General features: G+C 41.2%; 1 protein-coding gene across 3 annotated transcripts in view; it reads right to left on the bottom strand.

The window, feature by feature from the left end:
• Positions 1-3,362: 3,362 nt before the first annotated feature.
• Positions 3,363-20,593, bottom strand: part of SETD5 (SET domain containing 5) — a 115,581-nt gene continuing 98,350 nt past the window's right edge. For all 3 annotated transcript variants that reach the window (XM_030205438.1, XM_030205437.1, XM_030205436.1), the window contains 4 exons: positions 10,490-10,788; positions 9,043-9,176; positions 5,200-5,288; positions 3,363-4,924 (listed from right to left, as the gene is read on the bottom strand). In XM_030205438.1, coding sequence (XP_030061298.1) covers positions 4,307-4,924; positions 5,200-5,288; positions 9,043-9,176; positions 10,490-10,788 — 1,140 coding nt within the window. In that variant the 3' untranslated portion in view covers positions 3,363-4,306. The remainder of the gene's footprint in view (positions 4,925-5,199; positions 5,289-9,042; positions 9,177-10,489; positions 10,789-20,593) is intronic.

Genomic DNA, 20,593 nt, shown 5'->3' on the forward strand with positions numbered 1-20,593 from the left:
AAATAGAAAAGGCAAGTAAATTCCTTTCAGTAGCTAGGAAAAATTAGTTACACATACACTGGAAGATCATAACAGCATCCATGGAATAACTCAGATAACAGAGAATTTGTGAAGCAGGTGGTATGTGGAAACTCCCAGGCTTGCTCAGAACTTGCCAGGTTTTTTTTCTCAGTTCTAAGAGCTAGGGCCTGTTGGTGCCCTTGGATGACATCACCTACCTATGTGTCTGACTCATCCTTGTCAATGGAGTACACAAGTGATCACAGCTGCTCTCAGATTTCTCTGGCTAAACTTCTTGTTTTGCTCTATTCTCTTTGCAGTTTTGTTTAGATAGAAATCAAGGACACAATGCATAGGCCTTTGTTTCCCATCCAATCAGCACCAGCTTCCCAAATCTCCACTCTCTCGTTCTCAGATTCCAATTACTCCCCTTCTACCACATCCACTTTTCACAGCTTCAGAGCGTAAATGGATATTCAAGGAAGCCTGTATGGCCTGTCTTTTATTTATGTCCAAAGTGTGATGTGTTTAATTTGGTGATGTTAACTCATTGTTTCACTACATTTTGAGTATGTCATGGTTAAAACCTATATTTTAGATTACAGACATTTTACCATAAGGAAAGAGGGGTCAAAGGTTATAAAAATTGCAGATGAATGCACCCAAGGTATTTTCCCTAAGGCGCAGGGCCTATTTATTTCACTCTGGCACACAGAAGGCTCAAAGGCCAGCTGAGGTTCTACACTAAGGAGTCTATGCAATGAAATAAGGATTAACAGTAAATGAAGATGGGGCATTTTGAAATCCAAGGTGATTTTTTTTTTCTCTGCGGGAAAAAAAAACCTGCCACAACCTTTTGTTATGCTTCCTTTATAATCACTAAGTTTCTGCCTGACAGATGGCAGAAGTTAGGTGAAATCAACAGATTTCTTGTTTCCCTTCAATCCCTTTTTTTTTTTTTTTAAAGACTTGGTATTTTTATTGAAGAACTAGTATAAAAGGCCCGTTTCGGTAGGCAATGAAACGGGCACTAGCAAGGTAATCCCCCCCTCCCTCCCTCCAGACCCCCCTCCATCCCTCCCTCCCGAGTGCCAGACCCCCCCTCCCTCCCTCCCTTTTGAATTCCAGACCCCCCTCCATTCCTTCCCATCTGAGTTCCAGACCCCCCTCCCTCCCTCCCTTCTGAGTTAAACAGAAAGAAACAGGATCTAGCAAAAAGTAAAAAGGATAAAAGGAAAGTGTTAGAAAAAGCAGAAGAGTTGAAGGAAGAGAGACAATGAAAACAGATGCAGGACATAAAAGAATAAGCCAAAAAACCGAAGGGGATAATACTGCAGCGAATCATGCTCCTCTGTAATTCAGGATGATGGCTGGCATCACAACTGTCCATTGCCTGCATGACTACTGAAATGTTTATCACAAGCACAAACCATGATGACGATGAATTATTCAGGGGGGGCATTAGAGATTCACTCAGAACATTAGCTGTATTATCCCTGCCTTTTACTCTTCTAGCAATGGTTCACTTGACCAAAAGAAACAAACAGCTATTATTTAGTTCACCAATATTCTGTTTTAAATAAAATAGCTCTGATGAGGTAACGACTTTCAGCAGCATTTCCATGGACCAGTTTATAACAATGGCATATTCTACACTATTTAATTAATAAGTGCACATGAAACACTGTGTAATGCAAAATAACCCAGAGTTAATTCTGACCTGATGAATCACTTGAGAAGGGTCAGCAATCACATGGCTGCACCAACCAAAAACTCACCCAACATAATTTCTAACCAAGCATCCATTCTACTTTAATGTAATCAGCAGCTGGTGGAATTTGAACATCTTCTGTTCAAGAAATATCTCATTAACTTGGGTTGATATTGCAACACCAAAGTTCAATTTGCCTTAAAATGATAATAAATGCCAACAGAATTGCAAAAGGGAAAATTAGGCTGGCTGTTTATTTGAAAGTGCTGTGAACCTGGCAGGCAAGTCTGCTTCCCAGGTCAGGCTGGGTGGGAGTGAATCTTCATCACTGCTCAACAGCAACACCTAGTGGCCAGTATCCATATGGCAACTACTGGAGGGAGCTGTGGTTTGTCACCTCTCTCTTGCCCAATGCTTACCTCTCTGTTTGCAAAGCCGCGTGGCATTGCAGACACACCCCATCAAAGCGAATGGGCTGCGTTGGCAGTACCGCACAGCCAACTGCTAGCGCAGCTTGGTAAATAGGGGCCTTAGGTTTAGCTGGAGGGGAACACAAAATTAGGAAAAAGTGGGTGAAGAGAAAAAAAAAGCAAGGGGAAGGGGCAAATGCAAGAAATGTACAATTATCAACGTAAGTTTTTTTATTATAAAAATTATGACATCTTTTCTGAAAGATCAAATGTTACAGCACTGTGTAAAAACTCCCCTTGAGTAAAAAAGCTGCAGTATTCCCTCCTCCGAAAGCTCACTCACACCACTGGTCTCTGGCATGAACACACTGGCTGGACCTGCTGGGCCCCACAGATTCAGAGGAATCTGCGGACGAGGGTGGCCACAGCTTGTGGCGAGGGCAGACTGCAGCTCAGAAGCCCAAAGCATGCTGCTTTTACACCTTTTATACAGTATGTACGGAAACCCAAAACGAGGGCCATGTGATTCGCAGTCCTTATGCTCTCACAGTCCAACAGTATTTTTTATGCTTTTTTTATCTTTTCCTAAGAAAGCAAGTTTTTTTTTCTTTTTTTTGTTTGTTTCAACAGTTCAAAAATAACTTCCTTGGGTCAAACACCTGATTTCACTTCTGAAACTCTGTAACAGTCATACAACAAAACGAAGGGGAAAAAGAAAAAGAAAGAGGCTGCAAACGAGAATAACAGAGAGGGAAAGGAGGGAGAGACTCACAGCATTATGTTGTCAAAAAAAATAAAAAAGGTAAAGTCACTGCAGCACCATGGATTATAACTTTTGTATATTAGCTAACCTACAATGGTTATAACTGAATATAAAAGTAGATAAATAAAAACATCTAAGGTCAGATATTACAGTAAACAACAGAGAGAAATAAGCTGGCATTCGTATGGAATTAAAAGACTGGGCACACAGCCGAAGTGGGTGGCAGCACTAGAGGGGAAACCTGTGGTATCCGGAGAAGAAGTGGTGTGCACTGCACCCAGACACAGATTCACACCCATCCATCCATGAGAAGGTGCCGGACCCTCCCCACCAGGTGGATCTGCAGAGTCAGTATTCAGTAGCTGGACTTGCGTCAGAGCAAAGGCTTCACCATGATCAAGGGAAGACCAAGAAAATATGGCAAATATGTCAGACCAATACAGTGATAGCTTTCCAGATGAGGACTTTTTTTGTTTTTAACACTAAGCCACACTTTAACATGGAGAAGGATATAGTTGGCACTCACCCCTATTGCCCACTCCATGTGTTTCTAAGCCAAGACAGCTGTGGAATTGTCAGAAACTTATGTCTTCATGTGCTAGTCTCTATATAAATTAGAATTTAGTTTCTTCAGTGTTCTAAACAGATAAATGCTCTTAACACCAGTCTCCAATAAGAGAATGGACAAAAGATGCCCACCCTACCTTCTTCTAACACTGACCTGCAATCACATGTGTACCCTTCTCATCCATGACCTTCACTGACAGCAGCCTCACCATACAAGGTACAGAAGACCCCACCAACTTCCAAAGACTCTCAACCACCAGACACTGCCCAAGCTCACTCTCATATCAAGAACACAGCTGTGTCTGTCAGTGAACGTACCAACACTTCCTCTAGGACAGGCTGACAGGGCTTGCTGTGTGCCAATCCATTTCGAGACTGGAATGATCATCTAAAGAATTAAACACCTCTGCTGAAACGTCATCAGAACCCAATGCTACAAAATACAGGTGGCTTTCCTTTAAGTCCTCCCTCCCCATCTTTCCCCCACGTTTTTTGTTGTTTTGTTATTCATATAAAAATTGTCTTTACTGCACAAGTGACTACAGGAGGTTCTGATAGAGAAAATGGACACTGCCATACAATCTTAGAATCTTTCCCATGATTTTTTCTTTTCCAAAGTGTTCAGAAACAGCAGCACTAGAGCTGTTTACAAGTCTTACATGTATATTTTTTTACACCTGCCAATGTCATGAGACCAATACTCTGCCTGTTGGTCTCACTTTCTCATTACAGTTCTCTGGCCTCCGCACCACCAGCGCCAAGTGCTAGTCTAAACTGGGGCCAAGGGCTGCACCTGGAGACCAGCAGAATGGCCTAGGGTCTTGGTGCTGTTCTGCTGTACTGCCCTGTATAGCTCTAGGAAAGTCCAGTCTGCGTTTTCACACCTGACCCCTGCAGCTGTTGTAGGCGGTACTGATGGACTCCGACCCCACGCTGTGGATAGTGCTGGGAGCTGGAAACTGCTGATACCCTGGAAGCTGGATACACAGCAGACTGCCCAGAGCTGGACAGACTGATCGTCCGTAAGTCTGAATGTAGGGATCGTGAGCCCTGTGGTGCTAAGATGGAGCCTGAAGCACCAGTGCTGAGCTGAGAGTCTGAAGGTAAAGAGTCCATGCTAATTTGATGTGCCGGGCTCATGGCACTGCCAGTGCGGCTATGGAGGGAGCTTTTGTTTAGGAGGCTAATGCTGGAGCTGCTCCCAGAATGCTGTTGGTTGCTGTAACCCCCAGAGTTCATGGTGCATTGAGCCAGAGAGGAGGACGAGGAAGATGAGGAGTCTGTGGAAGCAGAGTGTGCAGGGCTATGATAGGATGTGGAGGGAAAAGGGGATTCAGTGAGCCCATGCCCTGCTCTCTGTAGTGAAGCTCGGTAGCTGTATCCAGGAGAAGGAACAGTATGCCCTCTGTATGGGGAGGAATTCTGTTGGAAAATGTTCACAGATTCCGGTTGGGGACTGTCAGACTGTAAGATCTAAACAGACAAGAGAGACAATCAATTATATCCTCAGATTTAGCCCCTCATTCCACCCCGTCTCATGAACAAACACAAGGCATTAAATTAATGATGATAAGAACCTGCACTATTTTGTTTTCAGTTTGCCAATCACCCTAAGAGGTAAAAATCCCAATTCAGTAAGTAACAGTGACCTTTTACACTGAAGTATGACCAATGACTTTCCTTATTTTCTTCCTTTATGAAAGATGAGAAGAAACAATGTAACACTGAATCTACCCAGTTCCTCTTACCTGGTAGGTGTACCTGGATGGGCTGTAAACTGATGGTCCTTTGGCAAGAGTCATTCCAAGAGTGTCAGATGTGTCACCCTCCATGGACTCTAAAGGGCATAGAGAGAACAGACATTAATCTCTTGTCTATGACAAACTAGAAGACTTAAATGATTTAATCAGAAGTTACGAAAGTCATCAAGACGCCACATTTTAGAAAGTTCCTTTGTACATTAAGGATTATGTAAAAGATAACAATAATAAAACTTTATTTATAACCTGCTATATCTTTAAAAATCTAAGCGGGGAACATATCACATACAAAATTTAAAAAAAACAAAGCAATAAAAGTTATTTCTTTACACAACAAACTACACAAAAAAACTCTACAATTCAAACATACAGCAGATTAAAATTTGCATGGTATTAAAATAATTTATACATCGGAAGAGCTAAAAGCCTGAAGAAATAAATGAGATTTCAATGCTTTTTAAACTGGTCCTTATTTTGTATTGAACGAAGTTCAATGGGTAAAGCATTCCATAATTTCAGCCCTTAGATGTAGAAAATGGCTGATCTACATTCTTCTAAATAAACCTGATGAAATGAGGGCACATCAAGTAGCTGTTTCTGAGATGATCTCAGAGAGCGAGTAGATGAATAAAAAAGAGAGAAGATGGAATCTCTACCCAGATTAATAAAGCAAAACCTTTCAGTAAGTTTTTTTTTTCCATGGACTCTGCCATAATGGTCCCCAAAGTTTGTCTTCTTTAACTGTTCTTCAGCCTCATCTATCTTTGAAATTCTTTAATACATTTTGGTCAGGCTAACATGATCCGCTTGCCATCATTCTGACCTTCATTCTCAGCGTCGTTACAAAATATATTCTCATGACTCTCCTGAAGCACAGAGGGAAAAATGAAGGATAACTGGATAGAGAGACACAGCATGGACGAGCGAGAAGTGGCTTAAATTACATATTTGCCGTAGTTCTTTTCATAAAACAAGAGCCACTTAGAATGTAGCAATTAAAAGCTAAAAGAAAATTTTAAAGAAGAAAGAAAAGGAAGAAAAAAAAAAAAAAAAAGAAAGTGGATAACCCACTCCTGTAAACTTCAACAGCTGACCACACCCTCAAAAGCCTACACAAAAGAAAAGGCTTTCGAGCCAGCCTTAAATTTTTAATAGGATGTTTCTGTCTTCAAGTGATGTGGAACAGAATTCCATAGGAGAGAAGCTAAACAATAAAATACTAAACCACAGGTACAATTCAAACCAGCAAAATTATCGTCACTCCATTCCCAATAGAAGAACTGATTAAAAAGAATACAAAACTCTGTAATTAAGTATACATACTGGAGAGGTAAATAAAGTGCAGAACGGTCAAGAGTTAGGAAGGAAAGGTCTAAAAATAAAAAAGAAAAATTTCTGCGAGTAATCATTTTAAGAAATAGAGTAGCCTAATGGTTAGAGTAGCAGACTGAGAACCTGAAGACCCAGGTTCAAAGCCCAAGGCCACAGGGAGCTGCCATGGAAGTCACTTAACCCTCCATAGCTCAAAAAAAGGCAAAGGCAAACCATTCCTGTATCATTGTGTGGTTGCCAGGCATCAACTTTGACTCGACGGCACATCTGGCTCTGGAATCATTTTAAATGGCCTAAAGATAGCCAGTCAATGTGGAAAAGCAACCAGGAAATCTAACAGCTTGCTCCAAGGACATGAGAGGATGGAAACAGTTCAGAAAGAGGCTATGAAAACCATTCAAGGCCTGCAACACTAAACCCTATAAAGAAAGGCTTAAAATATTGAAAACAAAAACTAAAACATACTCATTGGAGGAATGGAAAAGTGAAATATCAAATATATTTAGAACAAACCTTGCCCATCAAAATTTTCATTTATATTTAAGGCAAGAATTGGGTACAAAGGGAGAGAATAGACAGTAACCTACAAAAGTGAGTTAATATTTCTGAAAGTAGAATTTCCAACTATAAATAATATGAGATGTCTCCCATTTAAAACCAAGGGTATTATTACTTTTATTCTTTTTTGGCATATATAAAGCCAGAGGCAAGGAGGGAGGCTATTTGTGGGTTAAGTGATATGGTAATTTTATTTTATTTTTTAATTTTATTAAAAATGTATAGCCTGCCTTTATTACTGGACCATTCAAATTTAATTGCATTAACTTCCAGAGTATTATGGTTCTGTCTTCTATAGGTGCATATTTTTTGGTGTGTGTCAGATCTAGGGTTTGTGTAGTTTTGGGGGAGTCACCACATACTAAAGGGAATGTTTTAGATTTCATTTTTATACCTAACGTTTTTGAGTAGGGATATTTCCTTGGCTTCAATTGTCCCAATGCCTTGGTTAGACCATTTTAGAATTCAATTTTCCCTCATGAGGATTAAGGAAGGACCCAGGGTTTGTAAAGCTAAAGTGCCAATCTCAGTGAATTTGTAAAACATCCAAAACAGAACTTTTGGCTCTTTGGAGGAATGATCTATGAAAGGTGGAGGATTCACTTTTTGAGACGGCAGCAGAATCATGGAACTCCACTTTTACAAATTTAGCACAATTCACATTAACTACCAACATAAATCAAATTGTAAAGGTACAGGTTGGTATAACCCCAGGATAAGACTACTGAACAAACAATCCTGCCACCTAGAATGGGTACAAGGAGAATTTCTGAAACTACAATAAGTATTTTTAATAAATAAGAGAGGAAAACAAGCAATTTATTGATAACCAATTTGATTTGATGAATATTCAGCCTAAGATGCTATATCACGGTTAAATCTTTATCAGGAGAAGGAGAAGTTAAGTGAAGACTCTGGGGACTTATTCTGAGAACAAGATTACAGCACTGCTAAATCCCTTCCTCCAGCAGAATGGTGGTGATGATAGTAAAGAAGATGCTGTAGCAGGGAGTGAAACAATCCCCTGAAAGGTAAGATGGTCACCAGGGAGCTGATTTCCTTCCTGTCCACAACAATTCTAGGAGTAGGTAAAATTCTAGCTGACCCACTTTTGGCTAAAATGGCTCAATTGCTTGTAGAGAAGATACAAGCAGCTTTGGCATAATTGGTTAATTTTTCATTGGAAACTGACTCAATATCATAAAAGTGGAAGGCAGCCCCGGTCTTTGAAAGTGGGTAAGAAATGTATGAGGAGATCTCATTACCTCATTATCGCCCAGCACTAAATCTTCCGCTATTAGCCGAACTTGTGGGAAAGGTAATGTTTGCCCAACTAAGCAGAGATATAGATCAATGTAAGGTGATTCATCCAAACTACAGTACTGAAACTGTTGGTAGCAATGCTGGACAGTTTTCATGCAAAGGCAGATTAGGGTCAGTATTGACTTTGTGGCCATATATTTTAAAACAGATAGATCACAAGTGATGCATAGGACAACTAATTTTGAAAACAGAGAAAAATCTTTAGACACAAAGGAAGACAGCTATGAACTAAGGGAAAAAAAAACAGGCAAAAAGAGTTACTGTACAGTGATTGTCATCTGAAACTCAAGGCAATCCCCAGCCAGTGAGTCTGATCAAGGACCATCACGCCCAGCTATCCTCTCTCCAACAGTAACCAGTTTGCTTGCAAGTACCCAGCAAACTAAAAAAACTGGATCTATTTTCACAGTTCATTATCAGGAATGAACAATGGCCAAGTCTATCTGGCTAATAATTTTTTATGGACTTTTCCACCAAGAACTTGTCTAGTCTTCTTTTGAATCCTGCTAAGCTGGGTGCCTTGACATCCTCCAGCAACTGATTCCACAGCTTAACTATGTGCTACGACTTTGTATTTTTGGTTATCTGAAAAAGGGGGAAATACTTTGATGTATTTACCTGGCTCTCTCTCTGTCAGGCTCTCTCGATTAGGAGAAGGTTCGCCCCTCTGAGATACTTTCACCCCACTACGCAGCACCCTTTCCAGGATTCCTCGCCCTTCTCTGAGGCGCTCCACAGACGTTGGGACCATCCTGAAACAAGAAGATGATTATAAATATAAGAGAAGCATATAAAGAATCACCAAAGACATACAGCTATGCATATAATTTCTAGTTATCAGAACAAAGCTGGAATTTTGCAGATATTTGACAAAAAAGCATTACTGAAAGATGATGATGACACAGGATGTGGGGAGGGAAACAAGACAGAATGAGATGGGATGACAGTGCATATAACATTGAGCCTACTGCTATGCGGGAAAATGTGGGATACAAATGTAATAAATAAAATAAAATAATTATCAAACTTGTTTACTTGTGACTTTTTTTTTTTAGATAATCACACTACAAAAGTGTGGGACGTCACCCAAGGGTACCACATCTGGCACCACTAGATGAGGTCACCCACTGCTATGGCTGACAAATCCTACTTTTTGACAGAGTGAAATACAAATGAATCTATTGTGTACTGCGATACCTTCCAAAGGGTCAACAGAAGCCTGTGAAATATCTAAATCTCAATCTCATATATCTTAACATCTTTTTATGCTGGTCTTTTAAAAGATGTCAAACTACAAAATCTCTTGCTTTTTCCAGAACCTATATTCTGACTATCTTATCTTTTTCCTCCAATCTAACTGCGTGCCTGAGGAAAGAGAACAGAATGTGCCTTGCCCAAGGTCAGGAGGAGAATCGGTGTGAGAAATGCAATTTATTTTAAAAATTTGTAGTCCACTTACACCTAAGTGGATCACCATAAAAAAACGTACACAATAAAACAGACATGCAACCATATCCACCTTCCCCTATTCAGATCTATCTGCTTATATACTGTTCATAAGTTCACATTCTTTATGCAGGAAGAAATGCTTGCACAAACAAGGATGTCTTTAACAACGTCTTAAATTGTTCAAGTGCTGGAACACAATGATAATACTCCAGGTAGCCACAGAAAAAGCAGCATCCCTGGTTTCAGCATAATGAACATCAACAGACCTTTGTATAGATAAACACATGGCAGAATCTGAGTGCAAACATCGACATGGTCGATAAAGAAACAATGTCTAGTTTCTCAGTTTCAAAACCCATTGTTCTAACCGCTAGGCTACTCCCTCCCCTTCAAAGTTTTATGGGCTCATAATTGCTTTGGAACAAGTAATAAATTACACCTTTGAGTTCAGATTATCTTTGAGATAATAAATGAAGAAAGCTTCCCTATAATAGATGCCCCTCTTGTTCTTTGATAAACAGCATCTCAACTGGCACCATTAGATGTCATCCACTTGTGTGGTTGATTAGATACGGGATGATTCTTCTATAAACATTCAGTAAGAGTGAACACTTACCACCTGCTGCTGCTATTCTCTGAAGCTCTGCAGTGAGAAACGGAGGACCTGGTGTCTCTGGGATCTGGGGGGCTCACTTCTTCAATTTCAGGAGTTGAGGTGTGAGTGGGAGAGGAAAAACCACTCTGTGGAGAGGAAGGGGCCTGGGGATTTGAACCCTGCACACTGGAGCTGTCTGTGTCCGTTCCATTGCTGTTCTGCCGGGTAGGCGTGCCTGTACATCGTACTAAATCACCTCCAGAACAGGAAGTGCCCTCCTTGGCTTCCTGTTTTCGTTTGCGATATTCCAGTAGAGAAACCTGAATGACAAACCCAAAGATTAGGCTTCCAAATACTCCACACAAAACACAAACTCCCTGGAGGTTCCAGCAAAAGTCTTTGTACATTTCCTCCTTATACTGTTTCAAGACCACAAGAATTCCTCTCCCTTCAAATACAACTTATTTTGCAGTGACTTTTTTCCCCTGAGAATAACATTAGTGCCTTTTCCTGAATTATTCCATTTGTCATCCAAGCACAACAATGCATAATCTTCCTAGAAGCATTTTCTTTTTGCCCCAATTTAGAATTTTTCTCAATGTCCAATAGCTTCTAATAGGTCATCTTCTCTACAGACAGCAAAGAGACAAAGTGATTATCAACAAGATCCTGAACTCGAGACACAGTTTCATTCCCTACACTGGATTGAAATGTCCTAAGAATGTTCTTTATATTGATGATATCAAGGTTCCAAATGGTGCAGAAAAGCAGTGGCCAGAGTAAAGCAGAGGGAGAAGGCATTACCAGTAGAGACCAAGGTGGTAATGGTTTTGTACAGGTTGTTAGGGACGGCACTTCTGGAGCAGCGTGCCCACTTCAGAAGAGGCACCTCTGAAAGAAGGTAATGCAGACAAGATCTACACTGTTTGGGAATTATACAACCTAGGTGGCTCACATTTACATGTGTATGTGAGCAACTATGGAGAAAAATGCTAGAAAGGTGCTTAAGTGTTATTCTGCAAATACCCACTTAAACTTACATAGTATGTATTTGTAAGGGGGTGGATACAGGGGCGAAACATGGGTGGGCCATAGGCAGGGCTCCCACTTATGAAATACTGTCAGTTACACACGACCCTGCTGTACTTAGGCAGGCACACTTACACCAACTCGGTGGCTGGTCTAAATAACCTGGTTACACTAGCATTCTATAAAGAAAGGCACCTACTTTCTATTATAATTAGGCTCCTATCGCTTACCCTCTGGGCATCTAATTGATATAGAACAGCCCTAAGTCCTATGAAATGCAGCCTTACAGACCTAAATGCACGCTTTGTAAGAGAGAAGAGCTGGTGGGTAATGACAGACATATTTAAATAATGCTCAAGCAGCACACATTTTTCAGCAGAAGGGAAGTTTTAGAACGACGATTGTGATAAGAAGCTCAAAAAAGGTAGAACAATAATGGAATTCAAGAAAATATAAGACGATTATTTGTGAGGAGGCAAAGTGATAGCCAGAAATCAAGCACCATCACATTCTATGTTTCTGTATTCTACGATTCCTCCCTTTTCTCTTTGAAATAATTACACTGACTGAAGCATGAGAAAGAGAGAGACTTCCCAGCCTCATTTATAATCAGGTCAGGTTACAGTCTGCCAGGAAACCATGTCCCTGACCCTCTTTGAAAGAGCACAGATCCATATCAATTTCTCTCCCTGGACAGTTTGCCAATTTGCAGTGTGCTCTGTGGTGCCCAATTGCAAGATGCACAGAAACAGTGCTATAGCAGTAATGAAAGGCAAGCACTGCGGCATCTTCAACATCAGACAAGGTGACTCACGAGAATCCTACTCAGCCACGATCCAGTCAGATTATGCAAAGAGCTGTGCTAAAATATGTCTGAATCAGCTAGGCTTTCAACACTGTACACATTATTTGAATGGGCTAGGTTTTGAGAGAATGATATCTTGGCATGCTTCCACTTACACAATACCAAGCATTCTTTACAGTCCTAGAGGCAAGACAGATATATTATCTGAGCAATTTACCAGATGAGCACTGAACAGGAGAGCAGGCAGAGGACACAATGAGCACAGTGTATAGACATTTCCATCTCTCTTCCAACCTCCAGGTCTGGGTTTAAACAAATGAGTTTTGATATCTACAATGTATATGCATATAAGTGAGCAAATTAGCACTCGGATAATAATGTGAATTATGAAAAACCATACTGTCATTAAAAGCTCATGGGAAGGACAAGTACCAGGCTTTCTGGAAAATGCTGCTGCTACTGTTAGTCAAGAAACTGCCAAGCTGGCACCTTCAGGGAGATCTAGGAGGGCAGCCTGCATCAGATCCTCAAGGACAAGAGGAAGAAAGAAGTTAATGCAGCCTGCATTCCTTAGTTTTGGTGGTGGAGCAGAACACGAAACAATTTCAAAATACTGATCTTGGACCAAACATTCATTTGCTACTTAGTATTTTAACTCTGCTTGTTATCCAGCAGCAGCTGCTGCCAGAGGCAATGATTTGGCTGGGCAGTCATCCCCACCTATTAGGGACTAGAAGAAATTCTGAGTGCTCAAAAACCAACAAGGCAAGTGCATGTCCTCAGCCATTCACAAACTATCATAGTATAAATGCTGTCATCTCCATGCAAATGTTCACACCATCCACAAAGATATTATTTTGCAAGTAACCCCTGGATCATAGACCATAATAAAGAGATGCCTCTCTGGTACTGACACAGGGTTACATGGAAGATATTGTTTACTCCCTGGAGGAAAGTAACAGGCAACATTTTCACAACTTATTTTCAAGCAAACTACAGAAACTTGCCCAATGCGAAGATTCAGTTGAATTTCATCCAAGGAAAAGGTGATTTCTGCAGCCTAAAACTTAAGCAAAGGAAAGCCAAACAAATGGGTATGGAACCTCTATTTTCCTCTAGATCTACAAGTGGTACCTGCAGATAAAACAAAGTTACTCACCTATAGTAGCTGTTACCTGAAGACAGCAGGATATATAGTCATACAGGCGGGTGATATCATCCGATGGAGCCCGCACAGAAATGCTCTCCAGCTTGTTTACAACAATTTTTTTGAAACCTCCTATCTTACAAAGTGCATGTAAGAATCTTCCCACCTGACACTGTCTTGTGGGACCTAGTCAGTTGAGCTTTTAGTTCATAGAATTCAATTCCAAAGAGGAGAAGGGAAGGTATATAAGACTATGTATCCTGCTGTCCTCGGAGAACACCTACTACAGGTAAGTAACCATCTTCTCCAAGGACAAGTAGGTTACATTAGTCTTACATGTTAGACTCCTTACCTACAGACTGCATTTAAAGAAAATAGTGAATAATGGCGACCAACCTACAATGGAAAAGACCATAAATGTGGAACAATAACTGAATAATAACAGTTTTCCCTTTTTATTTATTTCTTTAGGCAGCCTGGAACTGAAATAAATGGGCCTAGGTGGGTGATGTTGGATTCTAGACCCTAAATAGATTCTGAAGGACTGTCTCACCAAACTGACTGTTGTATCAAGGAGTCCTGTTCCAAACAATAATGAGATGTGAATATGTGCACCAAAGACCACATTACATTTACACTATGGCAAATTTCTTCTATGGAGAATGATCTCAAATGGATTACCAACAAAACCATAGCTCTAACACTATGAGTTGTGACATGACCCTCTAGAGAGCAGCTCAGCCTGGGCTTAAGTGAAGGAAATGCAGTCTGCTGGCCAACTAGAAAAACTTTTTTGACAGTGGCAACTCCCATCCTGTTTGGGACAAAAGAAAACAAAAAGCTGGACTGCAGATCACCGAATGTGCAGTGCTCAGGGCTCCAAAACAGAAAAACTTCTGCTATGATTCAAAACTTGCCAAGTCATGCTTACTCTAAAGAAAAAAAAAAAACTTGTGAATCTGGTTGAAGCAGGACAATGGAATGTAGACAGTGTGAAGGGACTTTAGGTCATGTCATCTCCCAGACAGCATCCAGAATGACATCAAGACATTCCTATGGTGCCATTCCTATGGTTTCTTAAGCCAATCACCTTCTGTGATATTATCCAATCATCAGATATTGTCGATAACAAAATAATATAAAAGGGCATCTGCTGTAGCAAGAGATTAGACCCTCTACAACTTTCAACTCAACTTAACTCAGCAATTTATTTGCATTCATCTACTACAGATTCATCAGAACACTTCAGAGCAAGCATTGCCTGCAACTGACACATATGAGAGGAATTGGAGGATATGCATAAATAAGTCCTCCTCCTATGAACACAGAAGGCACCTGAGGCTATTCTGCCAAGTTATCTTAGTCTGGAGCAGAAATTAGGGATATTTTTGTTGTAATGAGTGGCAAAAAAAGATCTATTGAGGGAGTGCCCCACTCTCAAAAGGTCATCCAAGTTAACATCCGTTCACAGGACAAATCCCTCCTCTCAGTACCCTTCTCCACCACCACCAATTCCAGGCTTTGCCCATTCTGCCTCACCTCACCCAATGCTTGGAATAAACTTCCTGAGCCCTTACGCCAAGCCCCCTCCCTACCCATCTTCAAATCCTTACTCAAAGCCCACCTCTTCAATATTGCTTTCCGCACCTAACCTTTCAGGAAATCTAGACTGCCTATTTTGATGACCCCTACTTGTCTGACTGTACATTTTATCCTTTAGATTGTAAGCTCTTTGAGCAGGGACTGCCCTTTTATGTTAAATTGTACAGCGCTGCATAACCCTAGTAGCGCTTTAGAAATGTCAAATAGTAGTAGTAGTAGTATCTAGGGACCACTTCTGAGATTGCAGATTCTTACTGCCAGACAGTTGTCTTTCCCTGCTAGATATATGGCTCTGAGAGATATCCCTTGAGAGGGCCACTTCCACATTCTGTTTCCTGACAAAGGAGGTACAACCCCATTCCTCCCTGCTTGTTGATATAGTAAATTGAAACCCAACTGTCTATCTGTATTAGAATAACTTGGTTAGATAACCGATCTCTGAAAGCCTTTAAAACACTGTTAGCTCCAGGAAATGTACCTGATAAAGCCTTCCCTGAGCAGACCATAGTCCCAGAGTGTGAAACCCATCTACATGGATGCATCCATCATCACTACCTTTTGGATACGAGGAATCTGGAAACAGATACCCTTTACCAGATTGGATTAGACCATCCAACCAGGAGAGTACCGGGGTGGTGATGAAGATGTCCTGAAGATTCCCTGTGGCTTGTGTCCATAGGGTGGATAGGGTCTACTAAGCTTGCCTCAAATGGAGTTACATGGACTATGGCAGCCATATGACCTAGCATTCTCAACATCTGACCTGCTGATACCTGCTAACTCTGGTGCTCTTCTACTACTACTAAGTCAGGATCTGCTGTTGGGGAAAAATGCAGATGCCAGAGTCATGTCTAGCAGGGTTCCTATGAAATCCAATCACTGGGTAGGGTTTAGCTGAGACTTTGGATAGTTTATGACCAACCCTAGTAACTCCAGCACCTGAATGGTCATATGGAGGTTTTGGGTTTTTTTTGCACCTTCTTCTGATGCGCTCTTGACCAGCCAACTGTCCAGACAGAGAAGCTCACATACCCTTAGTCTGAATAGAGATAGTGCAATGACTTACTAGGCACTTTGGCCTTATATCAGCACTAAGAATATTTACAGACAGCAGTATGCAATTCTGGAAATGGTGTGCCCCTACTGTGAACCTCAGATACTTCTTGTAATTTCAATGCATCTCTGAGTGTAATCATCCTTTAAATATAGAGAGCATAACCAATCTCCTTTTGCATCATAGATATTAGGGTACCTGTGGCGAAATGGTGAATTTTCCAGCATATGAATTACAAGAATATTTCACTTAGTGTATTTCTCTAGTTTGGCCAGCAGGTTTATATTTAAAGCTGTTACAGAGAAAAGACTGTTCATTCTTTAGTTTAACATGGAGAAGTTACCCTGCAGTGATGTGGTCAGTTACTTTTTTAAAATGTTGCACTGGGCTCTGATTGGCCAAGGAGCTCAAATTCAGCTAGTATGAACTGGCTTTTTCTCCAGTCTTAACCAAGGAGAAGAGCACGAAAGATCTCTTTGCTGAGGCCCTGTGATCAGTTATATTTGAAAACCTGTGAGTAGCTGTATGTCCTGAACTCCCCAGGTACTATTTAGATGGTAAACAAATGTTTAAATAGTGTTATAATTGATCTATATTTCAGTTACCTGTTATGTTTGCTGATTGCACCTTTTCTGTTCACTGTTCTAATTTTTCATGACAAACATTTTTAGTTTATTGCATCTGCTTGTCTGAACTAAGAATCCTGGTGGTTTGTGTGTTGGGTCTGTGAGTGCTTTCTAGGAACTGTGGGACCACTGGAAGTGTGGCCCCGGTAACCTAGGAATAACTGGGAATAATTTGAGAGCGGGAGACTCGCCCAGAAGCAGTTGGGACCATCAGTGGAAGAAGTGTAGAGCATAAGCTGCAGATGGATCTCAGTTGTGCTAAGGATAGACCCCCTAAGTGGCTACTGGGTAGCCCTAGACGTTTCGTCACAGTACCTAAGGAAATCATCCCAAACTTTTTCTTGGCCAGATTTTGTTTAGGCCCCTTAGGTCTACTAGGATGGGATAAAATCCTTCTTTGTGATAAGGAGATATCTGGAATAAACTCCCTTCCCTTTTTCCCTAGTAGAACAGGCTAACAAACATATTTCTTATATAACATAGCACTCCAGATAAGGCTCAAAACAATTTACAACAAGAAAGAAAAAAAATACACAAACATACAAAACAAAAAAAAACATCCCATCAGCAAATATAAATATCCTAAATATAGGAACAAATCATCAATGAATTTTACACCAGCCAACAAAAATAATCAGTGGTGAAAACCATATGAGGTGTACAAAAAAGGGGAACCTTTAATTTATTCACCTGAATAGAACTTGTTGTAGTTCTACAGGGATGAATAGATATCAGAGTAGAAAGATATTCAGTACAGAATCCATTAATGAGCTACTAGCCAACACAGACAGAGAAAATTGAAGGTAGATAAAAGACCATAGAGGCCTTGGTAAGCAATTCCTGATACTAAGAGCTCAACTTTGATGCACTCAGAAGGCAATTTGGAGAAATGCATTCTAACTGCTGATGGTAATCTAACCAATTCTTAGAACTCACCAGTCTGAGATTTATAAGGGGCCACCTTGCTTGTAAAATAAATAAATAAAAATCAGTCTCCCTCCTACTGGAAGGTTATGGAGATTGAGGTTATGCTTAAAAGCTTATCCCTGGGTTTTGACTGGGGAACTGGCTGGGCTTTCTAGGCCCTCTGCTGTCTAGTATGAGAGTGAGGTCCCCAAGTTGTCTGCGAGGAGCGACAGGTGGGAAGATACCTATGCCTTTGAGAGTTAATAATTCTTATTGCTCTCTGCTGAAAAACCTCCTGAAGAAGAGGTTGAGCCAGAAGAAGGTTTTAGAGTGTCAGAGTAATGAGGATAGCAGCCTCCTGCACCTTTTCTCTGAAGAGATTCTCTCAACAGCACAGCACATCTACCAGCTTCTTCTGCACTTCTGGCTTGAGGTCTAAGGCCAGCAGCCATGCAATTCTGTGGACACCATTCCCCACTGCAGAGGCTCTGGACTTTGTCGAAAATATAAGTTGCAAAGGACTATGTATTTTCCACACTCCCATCCTTTAGCTACTAGCCAACACAGAAACAGAGAAAATGAAGGTAGATAAAGACCACAGGGCCTATCCAGTTTGACACATCCATGCCATCTACTATCCCTTCCTCTCCCTTAGAGATCCTAAGTACTTATCCAAAGCTTTCTTGAACTCAGATATGGTCTTCCTCCACCAGAAGGCTGTTCCACAAATTCACCACCCTTTCCATGAAAAAGTATTTCCTTAGGCTATTTCTAAGTCTATTATCCTCTTTCACTTTCATCCTGTGCCCCATCATTCCAGACTTTCCTTTCAATTGAAAGAAACTCATACACTTATACAAACACAGAAAAATGAAGCTACATAAAGACCATGTGGCCTATTCTACTGGCAGAGAAAGCTATATATAGTCAAACTTCTGGTTCACCTGCTGTACAGAGAAGGGGAAGGGGGTCTCCCATATCTTCAGCTGTATTTGCTAAAGGATTCTGTGATCAGGCACTGATGGAGTTGAGGGAGAGTGTTAGCATACTCCGCTACACTGTGCATAATGTTCCACAAGTGAATGCCAATGAAGAGCCTATAAGAAGCCAATTGGTAAAACGTCTTATGAAACAACTTCAATTTCTTGTCCTCTATCCCTGGTGGCACCAAAGCGTGAGTTTTCAAAAACTCTTGGCCCTTTTCAGGGAGGATTTGACTACCATGGAATGATGAGGAAGTTGCAGCTTCTAGAATCCTGGAGCCTTTTGAACTCTATACTTAGTCGACCTTCTGGTTCACCTGCTGTAGATTTACATCTTTGGGGAGGGATCTGAAGAAAGACCAGTGGACCCCTGCTTCTGAGAAGACCTCTGGTTCTTCTTCAGATACCCAGGTACAGCCAGACTCTAACTTGCACGAGTGCCCTGTAGGAGATGTCTTAGTCGTCTCAGTCTTCGCCTGCCTTGAGCAACTGACCTTTTGGTCAGGCCTGGGCCTACGATGCCAAGGTACCAAGGATCTGCGGTGCGCTGGGGAAGCTTCCTCTCCTGAAGAGCTGGAGATTGACACTGAACTCGATGCCCTTCAAAGTCTCGGTGTCGATGCAACCTATGCAGGCAGTGAATGGGCTTTGGGTATTGCATTGCCTCAAGTCTCAACATACACGCTCTCAAAGTCAAAGCTTTGTGCATGGCAAAGATGTGCTCTATAAGATATTCAAATTGTTTCATTAACTGTTCCTCAAGGGCAACCATTGACAAAGATTGGGGCATCACAGCTGGCCTGGCCACATCCACCTGAGACACAGAGTGTATCAGAAGCTTATGTTCTTATATTATTAAGATGGAAAATCCATTGCTTATTTCTAGGATAAGCAGCAAAAAATTTGTGTTACTGTTCTGGGACCTTGCCAGGTACTTGTGACCTGGACAGGCCACTGTTGGAAACAGGATACTGGGCTTGATGGACCTTCGGTCTGCCCCAGTATGGCAATGTTTAAAGTTCTTATAAACTAGGTATCAGCTCCTTGGAGGCTCTCACAACCCCTCTAATGTCAAGGAGGATAAGCAGTCCTTGTGTTGGGGGTGCTTCGAGGGCACTAGTGACCTTGGTGCCTCAATACCCTCAATATCACGCTTCAAAAGCACTGAGGGCACTGGCATCTTTCTCCCTCAGTACCAGAGGATGAGGATGATTCCATCTTCATCCTCAGGAGGGAACTGGAGGATGACATCAATGCTTGAAGTCAAGAGTTATCGATGCATTCTCTTATGTCAACACATCCCCAGTGTCCAATGCAGCTCCAGAAGCCATAGTGACCAGTGCTTCTGATGCCGACAAATCAGATTTATGTGCACCAAAAATGTTTGCTGTGCTGTTTCTCTCAGCCTCGGATTCTCCTCCTTGACATCTGTGAACACAGGAGGCAAGAGGAGGAATCAGGAACACTTCCTTAAAGCCACTGGGAACTTTTATCTAGAACATGTCTGAAAAAAATAACTTCAGTAAAATCAAATCTTGATGGTGAAAACTTTTCCCCAGCAAGGTGCTCTAGGTCTAAGAAGAGAGTGGAACATGGAAAATAGAAATTACATAGCCAAAAAACCTAAGGAGAACATTACATCGAAAATGGCTCCGCACAACAGGGATAAAACTTACACACTTAAGCAAGAACGAGCAAAAATGGAAGCACAAAATAATTTTGACTTCAGCTGCGGAAGAGTACTTGGACAGTGAAATCATTTAGCTCTGCAAAAAAATGATTGGCAAGATCCCACACAACAGCGGCAGTCAGAAGACACACATGCGTGTTCTGAAATGTTGTTGTAAACAAGCTGGACAGCATTCCCACATGGGCTCCATCAGATGACATCACCCACAGGTAAGACTAACGGAACTTGCTTGTCCTCAGAGAACACAGAAGCCATAAGAGCCAACAAATTGCATGTTTTATAG

The sequence above is a fragment of the Microcaecilia unicolor genome, chromosome 6 (genome assembly GCF_901765095.1).
Source record: "Microcaecilia unicolor chromosome 6, aMicUni1.1, whole genome shotgun sequence".
NCBI classification, from domain to species: domain Eukaryota; kingdom Metazoa; phylum Chordata; class Amphibia; order Gymnophiona; family Siphonopidae; genus Microcaecilia; species Microcaecilia unicolor.